Raw genomic sequence first — 18903 nt, 5'->3', positions numbered from 1 at the left:
GATTTGCGCCTTGCGCATAATGAATATTGTATATATAAATGTTTTATATACTATTATTTATTTGCGTTCCTTTATATATTATGAAATAATATACATATATTAAGTAATTGAGAAGTCAATAAACAATTACATCTATAATAATTTGTGCGAGTTCATAAATCTAAACAATCACTATAATTTATTTACAATCATTTTATAGTAAATAAATCCAAACAATTGTTTTATCTATTTTATATGATATATAATTAAATTTAAATGATATTAGTATATATATATATATTTAATATGCTTATTTATTAAATGATTTTTTCTATTCGTATGGTTTTATGATCATTTATAATTTTATAACAAAAAAATTAAACCATTAATAACAAAATTTTCGTTATGAGATTTTTAATGGTTTTAGTAATTTTTAATCATTTTTAAAAGTTCAATGTAAGTTTTGAAATTAAAATAAGTTATCAATACATTTTTAGTGAAAATTTGGAAAATTAATTATATATATACTATATATAATAGTATATATTTAATTCAAATGATATAAAAGATATATATATATATATATATATATATATATATATATATGATTATTTGTGTCTTGTTATAAAAAAAATGAAACCACTGATCACATAATTTCTATGTGAGACTTTTAACAATTTTGTTAATTGATTTTCATTTTTAAAATTTAAATATTACATATACGAAAAAAACTAAAATTTTACTATATGATTAATGAAATTATTTAATTTCTTTTAATAATATAAATTAAAATTTTATATAAAATACATAAATTATTATCAAATCTTTATTATTCAAAATTATTAATTGTCATATATATTTATATTTTTAATCACATTAGATAATCCCATAATTTTTTTTAAAGAAGGAAATACATTTTATACATTAATAATTAATTTTATGATTATTTTAATAAAAAAACTAGATCTTGACCCGCGCGCCAGCGCGGATATGAATTTTAAGTTTTTAATTATTTATTTTATTAAATGATGTATTTGTAAAATTCATTCATATTATATTCATTAAGTAAATTTTTTTTTTTTGCATCTTACACTATCTATTTTTTTACGAATGTGTGATATCATATAAAAAAATATAGAAAAATGAGTATACATAGTTAATTAGATAATTGTAAAAACGTAATTTTTTCTTTCGTTTGCGATATCATATAAATAATGATCCGCCCAGTTAACAAAAATCATGATTTTTTTTATGTGTAATTTTTTTTTGACCATTTCCTTAAAACTATATTAAATTTTACATATTTTAATTAGAATTTTTTTAATATCTTTACTTTTTTTATTTGAAATGCAACTCAATATTTTTTTTAAACTTATAACAAAATATTTAAAAAATATTTTTAGAATTTGTTTGAAAAATATGAAAATTACATTTTAAATTAAAATTATCCTAAAATATGATAAGTTTTGATGTAAACGAAAACTCAAATTATGTCAAAAATAATTATATTCAATGATAATAACAATTTAAATTGATTATTTTTAAAAAAATACATTTACAAAAATAGACGTAAGGATAACTCATGAGTTTTTTTTGTTGATTAAATGACATTATGTCCAAATTTATTTAAGGATATTTCATTAAGGTAACTGAAAAAGACAAACAATAAAATAGGAAGTTTAAATTCATTTAAGCATATTTCATTAATGTAACTGAAAAGACAAGTAATAAATTAGGCAGTTTTATTCGTTTTAGGATATTTCATAAATGCAACTTAAAAAGACAAGCAAAAAAATAGGGAGTTTAATTAATGAAGTAAGAACATTTTCAAAAGGGAACTTCTCTTTTAATAATATAGATATAATATGTGTTTAGATAGACCACGTGGCCTCATTGTTCCACATAGAGGCTTACGTCAAGGAGATCATTTATCACCGTATTTATTTATTCTCTGCACTGAGGCTTTGATTACAAATATAAAAAAGGCATAGAGAGGGAAACAACTAACGGAAATGAAAGTGGCTAGAGCTTGCCCATCGATATCTCATTTGCTTTTTGCGGATGATAGTCTTTTCTTCTGCAAAGCTCAAAAGGAAGAGTGTCAAACCATCCTCAAGATTTTAAAAGAATATGAGGTAGTTTCATGGCAGCTAATAAATTTTGATAAGTCTTCAATTCAATTTGGACATAAGATCGAAGAATCCGTCAGACAGGAATTAAAGGATATTTTGGGCGTTCATAATCTTTGAGGAATGGGATCCTACCTTGGTTTACCAGAAAACTTGGGGGATCAAAGATCCAAGTTTTTAGCTTTGTCCAAGATCGCTTAAACAATAGAGTTAATGGGTGGACTTTTATAACTTTCACAAAAGGCGGAAAGGAAGTGATCATTAAATCAGTGATTACGGCTTTACCGAATCATACAATGTCTTGCTATCGGTTACTTAAGGCAACTGTGAAAAAATTGACGAGCGCGGTCTCACAATTCTGGTGGGGTCCGGGGGGAAGTACAAGAGGTATGCAATGGAAATCATGGGACAAGGTATGTGTAGACAAGGATGAAGGCGGTTTGGGGTTTAAAGACATCACTGATTTCAACACAGCGATGCTTGGTAAACAGTTATGGCGTCTGGTAGAGAAGCCAAACACTTTATTCTCTCGTGTCTTCAAAGGGAGGTATTTCAGAAATGCTTCACCTTTGGAACCGATTCGTGCATACTCTGCGTCATATGGCTGGCAGAGTATTGTTTCTACTAGATATCTGGTAAGCAAAGGACTAATAAAACGGGTGGGATCAGGTTCTTCTATTTCTGTATGGAATGATCCATGGCTCCCAACCACTCGCCCGAGACCAGCAAATAAAAATCAACACAATTTATATCCGGACCTTAAAGTGGAGTCTCTCATAGACTCTACCTCACACACTTGGAATTCATAGGCAACTCGGGCTTTGGTGGATCCACAGGATGCGAAACTTATAGAAAGTATACCATTGAGCAGGACTCAGAGGATAGATAGAGATGGATGACACTTCACATAGAATGGAAAATATACGGTCAAATCAGGATATCAGGTGGAACGGATTTATCCAGATAGAGAAAGGCCACCATTATTAATTGGTCCCACTGTAGATGTTCTGAAGGCTTACTGCTGGAAAATACGTTGCCCACCAAAGTTAAAACATTTCCTATGGCAATTACTGACAGGATGTATACCAGTAAAGAAGAATTTACATGCAAGGGGAATACAAGGGGATATTTGTTGTGGAAGATGTGGAGCCCAAGAGGAATCCATAAACCATGTGTTTTTTGAATGCCCTCCAGCAATTCAGGTTCGAGCGCTATCGAAGATACCATCAAACTCAGCTATCTTTCCGACAAGTGCTCTATTCACAAATTTGGATCATCTGTTCTGGAGAGTTGTTCCGCAGATGGAAGATCATCAGTTTGCATGGATACTATGGTATATCTGGAAAGCTAGGAATAATAAAGTTTTCAATAATCTGGATATTGATCCTTTGGATACGCTTAAATTGGTAGAAACAGAATCAACATTGTGGGCTGAGGCACATATTTTGAAGGAGCAGAGGACAATACCAAAAATAGTAGATATGACCCTGCCGTTAATTCCAGGAAGATGGTGTTTTGTGGATGGCTCATGGAAAGAGGGTGATACTTTTTCAGGACAAGGTTGGTACAATACTTTAGACGGATTCGATGGATTGTTGGGGGCAAGAAATGTTCGGGCTAGTCTCTCTCCCCTTCATGCGGAGATGGAAGCACTACTATGGGCAATGGTATGTATGAGGAATTTACGTCAATTTCAGGTCACATTTGCAACAGATTGTTCTCAATTGGTGAAGATGGTTTCGGAACCAGAAGAATGGCCAGCTTTTGCAAATTATGTGGAAGATGTCAAGAACCTGAAAGAGAGTTTCACCCGATCAGAGATTATCTATGTACCACGGACGCAAAATACAAAGGCGGATAGAATAGCACGCAGTGTTAGGAAGCAGCCGTCTTTCGTCGTTCACATGGATACAGATCACCTGATTTGGTTTACAGAGTCAGTATGAGTCTGTATAAGTCGATGACAAAAAAAAAAGGATAGACCAATTTACTTTTCTGAGAATTTCAAAAATCATTCTAATGATATCATGTGGCATAGTTCAAATGTTGCAGTGATGCTCAAATAATATATAAGTGATTTTGTTGTTATAATGTGGTTATAGTTTAGTGAAATTTTAAGTACATTATGTCAATAACAACTAATAGAAGTGGATAGGTTGTGAATGGTTTTTCCGCAGATTGGATTTACCAAACAATTAGACCATTTCCAATGTATTTTGCTATATTCTCTTCTAAAAAAAGGATCTCTATAATAGAGATGAAGTTTGCTTCAATGTATTACCCTATCATAGCAATCTTCAAAATACAGAGTAAAAAATAGAGATTGTTATTTCTTCTCCTAAATATAGAGGAAAAAATAGCAATCTCTATTTTAGAGGAATAAATAGCAATAAGTTAGAATGAAATTGATTTCAAATACTATAATAGAGGCAAAAATAGCAATGGGTTGGAGCTGCTCTCGGTATCTCATGAAAATTAAGATAGTTCGTAAAGATATATACAGTTGAGACTTTAAAAAAAAAATTATTATACTTTATTCGTCTTCTTCTCCTTAACTTAGAGACTTAACAGACTTTAAAAACGGTGTCAACAGTTCACACGCATTGGATGAGTGCATTAATCAAAATGTCATTGCGTAAAGCCGAGTGCAACGGATTCTTTTATGCTTCGATCTATTGTCTTGTACAAAGCCAACGTCTGGTGTCTGGTGAAGACAACGCTACAGCATTTTCCCCCACATTCACACTACGTATAGATCGTTGCTTCTACAAATTACCAAAAACATTCCCTTTTTATATTACAATCCATTTTCGTTATTATGATATTATTACTCAACAAAAAGGAAAAATCAAATCACACAAATCCGAATACGATAGACAAAGTGTAATAACCCAAACTGTTTTTCTTATCGCAAGACCAATAAAAAGATTTAGCTGATCTTAGTTCTATTATTACACGATAAATCTTTTTATGGTCTTGCGATAAAAAAAACAGTTTTGGACAATCAAAAATATAGACTGTAATAGCAATTTCATTTTTCAAGTTGGCAAAATTTAATTTAAACTTTGAGGATGTTCCTTTCCAAAACAAACAACTTCAAATATAGTTTTAGATTTTTTTACATTTTACACTATAGACTTTTTATTATAAAAGTTAAATAAAAAAACTGTTACACAACTATCGAACGTATAATAAAATATTATACAGTATTAATTAATAATATACTATAATATATTATAGTAGAATATTACATGTATTTTAAAATGAAAATTGAATTTTTATTTGTGTTTGTAAATTACAAGATAAAATTGTAGAAATATTGTATTTTTGTTATTTACAAAAGAAATATTGTATTTTTGTTAATTGATATAATAGGTATGTTTTCATATAATTTTATATTCATTTGATATTTTGTATTAAATGTGTATTGGAACATTTTTTTGTATAATACTTTCTTTTATTGTTATTAATATATTTCAGTTTTACATTAGGATAATAATTTACAAAAGACTAAAATGATAATTATAAAAATTAATAAAATTATTTGAAAGATAAATAATGGAAAGGACTTAAAATTTTTGAAATTTCAAATATCAAGTTTTGAACTTCAAAAATTTAAAGTCGCTTTTGAAGTATGAAAGAATTTTGATTTGGAATTGCTTTTAGAGATGCCTTTACAAATAAATTAAGATAATGAATGGTAACCAATATGCGGTGCGTAATTCAATTTTTTTTTTTTTTTTTTGAAAATCCGCATTTTATAATCAGTGGTTTTTTTTGTATGATTTGCGTTTTTCTGTTTATTTTTTTTTCCTAAAATGCTATTCGCGTTTTTCCATATAGCATATTTCTTCAGTGGACCGTTTTTTTTCTTATGCAACAGCATAATACTAGCGTATTTCAAACACCGCACTCAAGACATAATTTTTTTTTTTTTTGTAAGTAAAAGTCTAGTTTAAATTTTTAAGAGGAAATTGCCAAAAAAGAACAAAAAAACAACATAGTTGTCCCTATGGTATAAATCTAACCTTAAGTTGTATAATATTTCTCATAATGCCAAAAATAACCTTTGATTAATCATATTAAACATAATTAATTGGATTTTTTTTTAAAATGAAAAAAGGTTGGTTTAATATTGTTTCCAAACGGAGGAAAAATTAAAAAAAAAAAAGGAAAAAGGGATCTAAACATAACTTCCCCTAACTCCCGTAACCCTAACATGAATCTCTCCGACTCTCTCTTTCACGGCGAGCAAGATGGCGATTGTGTCTTCGCCGTTGTGTTTTCTCCGGTGAAATCAACGACGACGACTGCAGCCACCGGTGGAACCCCTTTCTCTTCTCCTACATACCGAAGGTAAACACCAAAGTTCTCCATCCAATTTCAGTCATAAAGTTTGTTCCTTTCTCCTTCTTGTTCTAATACTTTTCTTTAGATCTCTTTCTCTCTAGACAAACGCAAAGGAGGTTTCAGTGCTTCTCTCTCCACCTCTCTGTGTCTCCGCTTTTCTCCGCCTCTCTCCGCTTCTCGCCGCCTCTCCGCTTCTCTCCGCCTCTCCGCTTCTCTCCGCCTCTCCCCTTCTCTCTGCCTCTCCGCTACTCTCTGCATCTTCGCTTCTCTCTGCCACTCTCTTTCTCTGAAATCGTGTTGAGCTAAGGTATTATGTCCGAACTTTATCTTTCTTCATTTCATGTTCCTCGATCCGGTTATTGTTTGATGTGTCTATGTGTTTGTGAATTGATATTGTTTGATATGGTTTGGTTAATTGATTTCGTTTGTAAACAAAAAGATAGTCTTTGTGTTTCTGAGTTTTGAATTTGGTTTTGTTCTTGTGTTTGTCTCTGTTTCACTGCAAAGTTTGTTTCTTTGACTTAAAAGAATATGTTCTGTAAAACTGAAGGAGAAGAGCTTACCTGATTTGTGAATTGTCTTAGTTTGCTACTATCTAATTATATGAACCGATTATGTTTCTGACTTATGGTTTTGGTTCATTTCATGATTCGTTTCACTAAAATCATTTTTTTGTTTTTTTGTAGATATGGAGTTAGAGCTACCTAAGCGACTGTATGCAGTGGGTTTGGAACCTCAGGTGAAGAAGATCAACAATTGCTGCCGCATGGAACTTATCAGGGATCTGAAGAAAGCCATGTCTGGAGAGTACAATGATGTGAAGATAGATCATGTTTTCAAACATATCATGGTTATTGCGGATAACAAGCTCGGGTTTTCAAGGAAATTGGTGGATAGTTTCTTGTGTAAGCAGCTGATTACCTCGAAGATGCATGAGAAGTGGTTTGTCTTTGCGAGGACGCCTCTCCGGTTTTCGCTTCAGGAGTACCATGTTGTGACAGGCCTCAAAGTTTCTCGGGAAAGCAGCAATGACGTAGTAACATGGAAATATGACGGGGGGGTTTTGGAGTAACCTACTAAGGACTGGTGATAAGATCACCTTGAAGTCGATCCGAAAGGTGCGTCTAAAAGAAGTTCACAAGTGGACTCGGATTGATAGGATGAGGTTGATCTACCTGTGTGTGATAATGGGTGTGGTGATGGGGAGAGATGAGAAGGTGAACATCCCTGATATGTACATCAAGTTGGTGATAGATCTTGACAAGCTCTGGAAGTTCCATTGGGGTCTTCACTCGTATGACTTCCTTCTAAGTTCCATTGAGAAGGCTAGGAAGAAGTTGGGTAAGAAGGACATCTACATTTTTGAGGGTTTCTCATATGCTTTCCAGATTTGGATTATGGAAGCAATTCCTGATTTTGGAGAAATATGTGGGAGACAAGTCTCTGGCAGCTTCGTCGATCCAAGGTGTGGCAATTGGAAAGGAGTTGCAAATGTTTCTTATGAAGACATCATTGAGCTTGAGGACTCCTTAACTAAGAAGGTAACTATCTCACATTGTTTTCTTATATATGGTTGTTGTATATAATTTGTATAGCTTTTAATGCTTTAACTGTTTTATAGGGTGACTTGTTCTCGGTTATTTCAGAGACTGGTAATGGTGATATGTTTCTGCATGTTGACTATACAAGGAAGGGTGAGATGGAAGATGAACGAGTGGACCTTCTTCTAGATAGGATTAGACAGAAGTTTGATTGGAGCAACACAGAATGGCCAGTTTTAGAGCCTGAAGAGCCTGAAATGGAGAAATGGTGTAATATTATGTAACCGTTAAGTAAATTGTAATATGGAATGTGAAACTTTGTGTAATAGTTTTCTAATGTGTAATTTGTTTGAATGTTTGTGTATGAAAATCTATGAATGTACTGCTTTGTTTGTGTTATGAATGTAATGATTTGTTTGTGTTATGAATAAATTGCTTCTTATATGCATTGTTATTAGTTTTAATGAATAGGATGGGAAAAAGATTGCTACAGAAACTAATGATTTTGATTTTGGATTGAGTACACAAGACTTGAGGGACCTATCCCAAGATACATTTGTTGAGGGTTTTGATCTTTGGCAAGTTAAAGTTGAGACCTCAAGGAAATCAAGACCTTTGACCATGTCTCCACTGCAGTTACATGATGAACAAATAGATCGAACCAAAGAAGACTCACCAGATGCGGCGTTGGTGTTTTTCCGTGAAGAGGATTGGGAAAAAGTTAGAACTTGGTCAACTTCCTCCACGTAAGTACCCTATTCTCATTCATCTGTCATGTATTGTTACATTTTAAATAAAACGTATAATTGTTCTAAACTTTTATCATTGTATTTGGTTTCAGACGTCTACGGATTGGACCTGCTACTTTAGATTTTGATATTGCTAATCGTCTTATGGATAAATCTGAGTGGGTTGATAGCTTGGTAAACCTTAGAGACTATTAGCTTCCATTTGTGTCTTTTAAATACATTGTTTGTGCTAACATCATCGAAATATGCAGGAGATTGACGCCGCAATGTACGTATTCCGGGAGAGAACATCTTTGAAACGATGGAGACCTAATCGTGTCGCCTTCATGATTGTCGTCTTCAGCAATATGATTAAAAAAGAGTATGGTCTTTTAGAAGGTCAGGGTAGAAAGAACTACACGCTTCATAATTTGCTACTGCAGTACGGTAAAGGGGTCCTTCCACCACATTGCAGGACACAAGAGATATGGAATGTAGATGTGGATCGGTTGTATGTCCATGTTCATGTCAGTGGGAATCATTGGATCGCCTTGTGCATCAGTTTCTTGACGAGGAGCATTGATGTGTTTGACTGCTCGGGTAGTAAAAGGTACAAGGAGTTGGATGGGTTCGCAAACCTTATTCTTCGTATTGTCAAGGCAGTTCAGCCTACGAGACACCAGAAGAATTTCGCAGTCGGTGCATATACTGTTTCCTATGTCCCCGTTGGGAATCTGAATAAAAGTGCATGTGGCTGTGGTGTCTATTCAGTGGAGTTCATTGAGTGCCATGCGCTTGGATTGGAGTTGTCCTTGTTGAATGATGATAACATTATTGAAGCTCGCCACAGAGTTTTATGGGATCTTTGGGAAGCAGCTAATGATCCGGATTTGATTGACAGAATGTCAAAGTATTAATCCCAGAGTGTCTCTCTTCGACTGTAGAGGAGATTCTGTGAGACATCTTGGTTTCTAGTTCTAATATAATGAACAAGACTGCTTAATCTAATCTAGTGTTTTATTCTGATTTTTAGGAACAAGACTGTTAAATCTAATGTACAACTTCTAGTGTTTTATTCTGATTTTTAGGAACAAGCATGCTAAATCTAATGTACAACTTCTAGTGTTTTATTCTGGTTTTATTATTAAGAGTTCTTAGCTGAAGAATGCTAGAATGCTTAATCTCTTGTATAGGTTATGGTTTTTATGTTTAATCCGAGACCACTGTCAACCCTAACCTAACCTAAACCCTAAACGAGACTCTAGAAAAAACACCAAATGAGAACCTAATCATACCCTAAACGAAACCAAAACATGGAACCTTTCCACAAGGTAAGACAATACTAATCACATCCAAAACCATCCCTAAAGTTCAAAACACTAAACTATAGACACTGAGTAATCAAAACTGTTTTACTAATTATCTTCATCCCGTATGAGTAATAAATCGAATCAAATGTAATACACTTAACCTAGTAAAGAAACAAAAGTGGATCACATCTTTGGTCGTCGACAGCACTATTTTGGTCATTCATAACTACTTCAACGTATTTCATATGTATAAAGACGAAATAATACGCAATTGACCAGTAAAAAGACATAGGATTACAAAAACGAAACATGGAATGATAATGAAAGAATGAGTAAAATGTTACATTCTTAAATGTAGAGATATTATGAAGAACCATAGATACGAACTGATTAGAAAATTTACAATTTCTAGCTTCAACTGAACATTTTGGATGTGTGTTGGTGTGTTCTGGCCGTTGATATCTACAAAACCATGTGATTCATCTTTAGTCATGAATCGGATAATATTTCAGTTTGCTCAGCATAGCGTAATGAAAAAAAAAAAGAATTAGAGTCTCACCCTGTCTTGTAGGCGTTAAGAAGCTCTGCAGAGTGAATTACTTTATCAGCAGGACCCAAGCATCAAGAGGAATAACTTCTTTACATCTTTTGGGACTACATATTCCTCCAATAAGGAATTGAATCCAGACCGACCATCTTTATTAAAAGCTATGTTAAGCTACATCAATGATATGTGGATGGTCATATAGATCATGAGTCCCAACAACAGATATTCCACTATCTCATCCTGCAATAAACAAAACAAAACCCCCTCTTTAGCATAATCATTCAGTGAACAACACAATTTTCACATGAAAGACGGAAATATAAACTTATAACTTGGTGAAATCAGGTTTCCACTGGAGTTGCAATGATAAACTGCTAGAGAAGATTCGTGTAAGGTCTTCTATCCACTATCTAATCCGGTCAATATGAGCTAAAGAAATCACAACAGGGTTCCTCAAATTATCCATCCCACTGTAAGATACTTGCTAACTCAACAGCAGCAAGACATATTAAGGTCTCAGGAACATCACACAACAAAACACCCGCAGAACTGTTAGTTTTGTCTATTTGTCACATCAGAACATCCATCTTCACCACACTTCCCAATCACACTCGCTTAGCACCAAGTCTGTGCACTTTGGTCACACCATCAGGTAACTCCACAACTCATCGAAAGCTTACCATCTGCAAAAGAAGAACAAAGAGTTAAAAAAGATACCTTTAAACTATATTTTACAGAATGAGAAAATCTAACATAGACTGATGCTTCTGTGATGGAACAATCCAAGCCACTTGAGTCTAACATCAATATCTTTTTCTTCCATAGATTTATGGGGAGCTCTCGATTAACAGTTTCTTTGGCCTTCTCGATCTTTGACCGTCTCCTGTGGATTAATTTCTTTTGAAAATTTTATCTTCAGAATGATAAACCCATCTCCCAATTTGAATCTTGGCGCGACGACTCGATCTGCGTTCACGGCAAGAAAGGCGGGGGTACCCATCTCGACACGATCTTTGAAATTGATATTATTGTTTAAAATTTATGAAAACTAAAATCTCAATACAAAAAAAATTAACACTATAAATATTTTACAAATATTCCAATATGTAAATAAATATCTTAACAAAATATGTAGTCATTTTAATATTATTTACAGTTTTGAACAATTTCTTAATGTTTATATATTAACCGAATGATATTCTTTATCTATTATCTTAATTTCCACGACTGTAACTTTATTTTTGAAAAAACTATTATCAACAAAACATAGGAACTACTGTAACTTCTACAATTATATTTTCTCAACAAAAAAAAAACTTCTACAATTATGTACCTAGAAATATCTTGTGCTATTCGGTTACCTAAATTATTAATATAAATACAAGCATACCTAACAATTTTTACCATCACAATTTCAAGCAAAAATCACGGATATCATGTTTTATAATTTAAAAATCACAGCAGGTCAAATAGTATTAATCCATCTTAATGCAACTAGAGACCCATTAGAAACCAAATATTTATTAGTTTGATATGTTTTTAGCCATTTGAAAAAACAAATCATGCCATTTTAAAATCAATTTGGTAAATGTTTAGATTATTGGGATGTCAAATTAAAATTAAGACATCTAATAATTAATTACAGTTAAATTACTTTATATACTTTTTATAGTAGAAGTTAATTATAGATATTCAGTAGGTATATATATTTCTCTTTTGTTGCAACAAAAATATGTACAAGAAATATTTAAGGATATCATTATCAAATTTTGGCAACTGACATTTTTCATTGAAAACTTTATGCGCACAACAAAAAATGATGCACACTAAAAATATATACAGTGACCATATTTTCATAACTAATTCTATATTATATATTTGAAAAAAAAAACAAATTGTAAAATAAATATATATATATATATATATATATATATAAGTATGTACAAAGATGTTTTTTATAAATAAAATATTATTTCTGCTCTTTTAAGCGTGGATCAAAATCTAGAAAATCAAGAGTATCCATCTACACTTGCATGACTAGAAACACCTGCCATGATTCTACCCAAATATAAAAGTTATATGCTTTCCCACCCTCCCAACTTTAACTTTTCCAGCTATCTATGCAAAAGTCACTTATTTTGATGCCCTCTTTTCCCTCAGATTGGGGCCCACACACATACAGGTAAAAATAAGGTGAACGAGGAGAAGAAGAGCTAGAGTTTATTAGGAATTGATATATTCTCAAACATTACATGATACATAATCAAATAGGTAGGATTAATGCCTGTAGAAGAAAGGGGAGTCTGAGGCAGACAATGTCAAAGCGTAAAAATCTGATGTTTATATATATTTACACTGTTTTTTCTCTCTTAAATTCTCTTACAAATTCCTCATTTACCTTGGCTTCACATGACACAACATTTCACCACAAGTCCCTTTGGGTCTGTTCTCTCTTCCTCATTACCTGATTGTGAGACGTTCAGTTCTGTGTTAGAATCTAAACCGGGTATGTAAGAAGTTACCTTGTCAACCCAAAGATTTCAAAACCAAATACAATTCCTGATGCCAATTAAAAGAATTTTTAACTTCCAAGGGTTGAGACAACTTGCGGTTATGGGTTGACATCATCTCTTTTTTAAGCTGCATAAGTAAATCTTCCATTGTGTATTCTCTTCTCCAGTTGGAAAGCATAGGGAAGTGACTTGGTTCGACCTGATGGTTTTATTTGACACAGCTTGTTAAAAATCCTATGTATGTTGCTGAATTATGCAAAACAAACTCTCCTTATCACACTTATGTTGTTAGTTGTTGAAGCTTACCACTCCATTATCAGGGTTAACGCAAGACATGTTAATCCGGGTCAGGAACCTGACAGTAGGTGGGCTTTGTGGATAATCTTTGCCACAAAAAAGCTTGAGCTGGAAGATTTTCCCTTCATAGGCAGTCTGATAATTCACATAAAACAAAAACATCAACCAGATGCCAAAAGTGCAAACGTATATTTCCTTTGGTCTCTCTGTCTCATTTACCAAAACTGGTATAAGCTCCATACAGTTAAACGCAGCTAAGGAAGGAGTCATTTGCAGTTAAACCCTAACATACTATTGGATTTATACCATATAGCAGAAACTTATATTTAGACAAGGGAACATTGAAACAGATGTTGCTGTAGTAATTCAAAAATTGTTTGCATTTTTTCTCCACTTAACACACATATATATTTATATAATAAGGGTAAGATGTAGGAAGAAACCAACGTACACTATGAGGACCAATGATGGTGCCAGTCCAAGATTGCATGAGAATATCGTCAGCATCATCCATTCCATAGCTGACGGTACCGTCTCCGATACCTTTCTCACCTCTTTCAAGCTCTTCCAACAATCGAAAGTTTCTTGTAACTGCAACCCAAATAAAAGAAGAAGGTTAAGAGTGAGTGAGACTAGTCTGAGCAATATACTCTCCCTAGCAAAAGAATGGACTTGTCAATCTGAATGGTAAGAACGCAGAACCTATTAGTCAAAAAAAAAAAAAAAAAAAAGAACGCAGAACCCTAGGTTCCTCCAAAATCGAATCGAAATAAAAAAACGTAGAATGGATTGGAACTTACCAATGACCTTCTCTTCCTCGGAACTCATCGCTCTGAGATTGTAATCGGAAGTTCTTTTCACTTGTCTGAAGAAGGATTCAGCGAATAGTAAAGGAGAGAGGAGAGAGGAGAGAGGAGAGAAGAAAGGGAAGAGAGAGTCCTACCTACTGTTCATAATATGGTACCGTAAAATAATGGAAGAAGAAAGAAAGCTGGTCAAGTGCGGGTGGTCTCACGCTCGGTTATTCTCCAACTCTATTTTCAGGAGTAGTAGGGCAGGTCCGCCCTACAGACAGAAACATAAGGAAAATAATTTTATATAAACATATATTTTAGCTTTGTAATTTATTCTAATCTGAAAGGAATACTATTATCAAACAGATAATAAATATAATTTTGAGATAATATTGTTATTATTAAAAAATATTTTTTTTGGTTTTGAGCTAAAAATAACATTAACATTCACTATTTTCTATTGTATAGATAATACAAAATTAGTAAAGATAATTTCAAAAATTTAATGATATATATATCACTCTGACATAATAAAAGGAAACTAAAGTAGGAATATATAATATTTTATTATTTCAAGAAGCTTCAAGTTTTAATATTGTTTTACGCTAATTAGTTTTTTGATGACAATAGTTTTATTCACCTCCAAGCTAAATTAATTAAACATAATAAAATTTGATAAATTATATAAATGTAATTTTTTAAAATGTTGTATAAATAGTTTCATTAATATCATAATTATTAATTAATGTCTTCTTATTTTACAGAAAATGATGTTTTAGAATATCTGTTTGTTTCAGATCATAATTATATTTTGAATGAAATATTAATTAATTTTTAGTGTTTAACAGATTATTTTTTTGTAAATTATTATAGATTTTGTGAACTTTGTTTAAAACAAAATTCTTTGTTTGAATTTTTTTTCATTCTATTTTAGATTGTTTTCTTAAATTATTATTTTATAAATTAATAAAATATAAAACTTAGGATATTTTACGTTAGTTATATATCACTCTGTATCATATCATTTAGTTGAAGAAATTAGAGTGAACCAAACCGTAACTAAACAAAAAAAACTTAAATGTAGTGTAAATTACACAAATTATAGAAATTAAAATGAACCAAACCGCAAATAAATGTTCTATTAAATTCATTTCTCTCTTCGTCAACTAAAGCTTGAAGAAGTAACTATTAGGGAATTTTTTTTTATTGTAGATGCACTTGATTGTATTCAATGAAAGCATGTAACTCATATCTCATCAAATATCCCTTTCTCAGTTTTAACATAGTAAAATCGACAACGTCGTAACATATATATATATATATATTATATAATTAGATAGAACAAAACAATCAAAAAATATGTTAGCTTTTATATTACCAGACCAAAAAGAGGCACACCGTAAAGCAAGATTTTTATATTACCTTGAATGTTGTCTATTTTCTAGGTGAAGAATTGTTTCTTTTGTTCCTCTCTTCTATGCCTACCAGCCGTCTTGACCCAAAAACCAAAAGCTGGTTTTGACTTGTCTGCCTATTTCTACAGGTAGGAAAATGTGGCTCGGATTAGCTGCACAATTAATTAGTAGTTTTTAGTGAAGTTTGTATATGCTTAAAAGTTAGAAAGCAGAGAAATGGAGAATCACTTACTGATTACTGATTAGGTTTTGAGTTTATTGTTTGTGATCCTAGCGCTTGTCTTCCTGTATCTATAGAAAACATTATCATGTAAGGAAATTATCAAAAACTTTCAGTGATTTTCAAAGGTTAAAATTAATGCGACGATATCACTTTCTTTTTGTTCCTGCTGGTAGGTAGAATCACTAAGTATCATGTGGAAAGAAATATAGAGCATAAAGAAATTTAACAGTTCAAAAACGGAAGAAGCCTCTTACTTCATCAGCTGGTTTGACTCTTTTCATAGTTCTCACCATGATTTTTTTGTAAGCTATCATTCAACTTTACATAGGCTTTGCATTTTTACACTAAAGTTTAACACTTTTAAAGCAGACCATGTGATAAAAGTTGAATGTTAATCTACGATGAGGACCAAGAATCCAAGATGAAGAACATTACCTAGATATTCCGATACTAAAGATCTCATTGGCGGTTTTCACCTTAGACTTATGTGGAAGTATCTATATATATAACATAACTTAGAATTTTTCTCTAGTAATATCCCATAAAATGAATAAATCAGAGCGAGCTAGAAGAGTAATATTACATTTTCTTACCAAATTTTGGGATAACATACATTCTCCTTGTAACGTTCCGAATGCTAGAGTTTGCGAACGGTTTACTCATATATCACTAACAGTCCCAAGCATTCTCGTCATGGAGAAAAGCTTCATGCACCTATTTCATACACTTGAAGTAAGCTCACCCATAAAGATTGGGTCAAAGTCTTAAGACTTTTATAATCAAGAAATATAAAAAGAACTCACTTGATTCAAGGAAAGAGAAGGTCATCACCATCATAATCATCATTATCCTCAATCAACTTTCTGAGAATCATAAATAAATGATCGATTCTGCAGAAACCAAAAAGCATAGATGTGAAAGTTAGAAGCTTTACCTCTCTTTCTCCTTGAAGATCACTTGTCTTCATGCTGCAAGCGCCACTGCTTCAGCCACTGCCTCCACCCTAACTCTTCTCCCTTGTGCGCTCACTTCTGTTGCACTGCATTTCAGCTTCATTAGCTTCGATGGTGTTGTCTCGTGGTCGCGGATGAAACCAGAATAAGGGTTGTTTTTGTTATTGGATCCGAGACAACCGCGCTAGTCCTGACGGCTTTCGACGTAGTGGTTGCCGAAATCGAAGCAAAGGAGAACGATTAAGTCACCAGCGATTACTTTCTTTTGGTTGGTGAATGTGCTCCAATCGATCGTCGAGAGATGACGGTGAGGCGTTCCCTTTAGATATGCCGGAATTTCCACGTTTAGCTGTCCATATCTTTAAACGATAACTGTTTGTACCGTAGGCTCCGCCGTGTAACCAAGCCGCATGTCCGACCCATCGGCGATTGACGAATTTAGCTCACATATTACTCTTTTTTGCTGCTTCGAACTTCTCTTCTTGTGTTTTTACTGAGAAGAATGAACGAATGATTTTTTGAGAAGCAAAATTTTGATATTTATGATGGAGGATTCACAAAGGAATGAATGTGAGATTCATTGAATGGAGATAATGTGAGAAGTGGAGGATTGGTGTTAATGAAGATGCATGAATCAGGTTGATTTCTGTAATGGTGCTGAAAAAGATTCCCGAGTAGAAGAAGTCCAATCGATGAGTTTTGTTCGTTCAATGCCCAACAAACTGCATAGTCGGTTGACCTAATTACAGCAAGAAGAACATGATGAGATGATTCCTAGAAATTGAAGGTGTCGCCATTATTGAAGAAGGAGAATACAACAATCACGATAAGCTTCTATTTTTTTGTCAGCCCAAAACATTACGTCTAAGCCCAACTATTAGCCCAAAACACTATATATACACAAAATGATATAAGCCCATCAGACTGTAGTTTAAATGCAACGATTCTTTTTGTCCGGACAGGACACGTGTCGCAACGCCAGAGCTCGACTTTCCTATGTAGATGCTGACGTGGCGCGCCCAGGAGAAAGGAAACAGTATTATATATATAGGTTTTTATTTATTTTTATTTTTATTACATCCCCTCAAATATCATTCTACTCTCGACGCGTGTGATATCTACTGACATGACATGCTTCATTATTCAATTACTCCCGCTAATTATTCAATTTATGACAATTATTATAGCAAATCAACAGCAAGAAGCACAATTATGGAATTATCATAACCGAACCCACAAAAAAATCATAACCGTTTTTATGCCTTTTTCACTATCACAAAATACGACATTAACCAAAAGCCAAAATAATTAATATAACCTACCACCGGTTTGGCTTAGAATAGTTATTTGTTGAAAAAAAAAAATACAACCATAGCATTTTCGAACAATAAAGAACCAATAAAAAATCTACTGTTAAAAAAAATAAATACTCTTACATTACACCATTGAATCTTTATTAGAAATGGAAAAGGTTGGATGATTGTATTCGTAATTGTAATCGTAATTGTTCAACGTTTAATATACAAAACTAGCACTGTTTTCTCCGAAAAGAAATCGACGAGAAAAATAAGCATATTTTATAAAAGTAAAAGAAAAGTCTGTCTTTATTCATAACATAAAAATTCCTTATATAAGAGATTACACCGTCATAGATAAATGAAAAGAGTACAAATCATAATCCAACTAGGAAAAAGAAAACATAAAGACATAAGGAAAAGGAAAAGTTGGCCGACTCTCTCTTTCTTAGGCCGCCGACGGTATAATCTCTTGGTTATGAGTCATCCACAATCTGGTTCATAACACTCCCTCTTGGATGCCATAACCATTTAGAGCTTGTAATGTGCTTTAATGTTGCCTCATTAAAACCTTATCAGGAAAACCCAATTGGAACAAAACCATGGTGAAGGAAAAAGAGTATAATACACATTACTCCCCCTGATTTGGACATTATTGAAGGTCCTTTGGACCTGTCCAATTTTCTGCAATCCGTGGGTGATGAAGATCTAGGGCAGAATATGCTTCGTCCTCGAACATGATAGTTGGTTCTTCTTTACCATCGGCCATGCCACAATCTGATCGAACATATTGAGTTATCGACCTCAAATACACACACACGAAATCTTG

At 32.9% G+C, this 18903-nt stretch overlaps 2 protein-coding genes and 1 long non-coding RNA gene across 3 annotated transcripts; 1 reads left to right on the top strand and 2 right to left on the bottom strand.

The window, feature by feature from the left end:
* Window positions 1–7645: 7645 nt before the first annotated feature.
* LOC106323653 lies at window positions 7646–8283 on the top strand. The gene is made up of 2 exons (XM_013761740.1): window positions 7646–7999; window positions 8080–8283. Exons 1-2 carry the CDS (start codon window positions 7646–7648, stop codon window positions 8281–8283), a joined length of 558 nt encoding a protein of 185 aa, XP_013617194.1.
* A 2051-nt stretch (window positions 8284–10334) lies between these two features.
* Window positions 10335–11427, bottom strand: LOC106326204. Its single transcript, XR_001267171.1, has 3 exons — window positions 11338–11427; window positions 10597–11267; window positions 10335–10499 (listed from the first exon to the last, which is right to left on the bottom strand). It is a non-coding gene; the product is annotated as an uncharacterized LOC106326204 (long non-coding RNA).
* Window positions 11428–12780: 1353 nt separating this feature from the next.
* On the bottom strand, window positions 12781–14445 carry LOC106325762 (ubiquitin-conjugating enzyme E2 variant 1B). Its single transcript, XM_013763813.1, has 6 exons — window positions 14338–14445; window positions 14195–14259; window positions 13846–13985; window positions 13404–13529; window positions 13170–13296; window positions 12781–13048 (listed from the first exon to the last, which is right to left on the bottom strand). Exons 1-6 carry the CDS (start codon window positions 14346–14348, stop codon window positions 12990–12992), a joined length of 528 nt encoding a protein of 175 aa, XP_013619267.1. The 5' UTR covers window positions 14349–14445; the 3' UTR covers window positions 12781–12989.
* Between the last annotated feature and the right edge of the window lie 4458 nt (window positions 14446–18903).

Source organism: Brassica oleracea, chromosome C2, assembly GCF_000695525.1.
Source record: "Brassica oleracea var. oleracea cultivar TO1000 chromosome C2, BOL, whole genome shotgun sequence".
In the NCBI taxonomy this organism is placed as follows: Eukaryota; Viridiplantae; Streptophyta; class Magnoliopsida; order Brassicales; family Brassicaceae; genus Brassica; species Brassica oleracea.
This window is presented reverse-complemented; position numbering and strand designations above follow the sequence as displayed.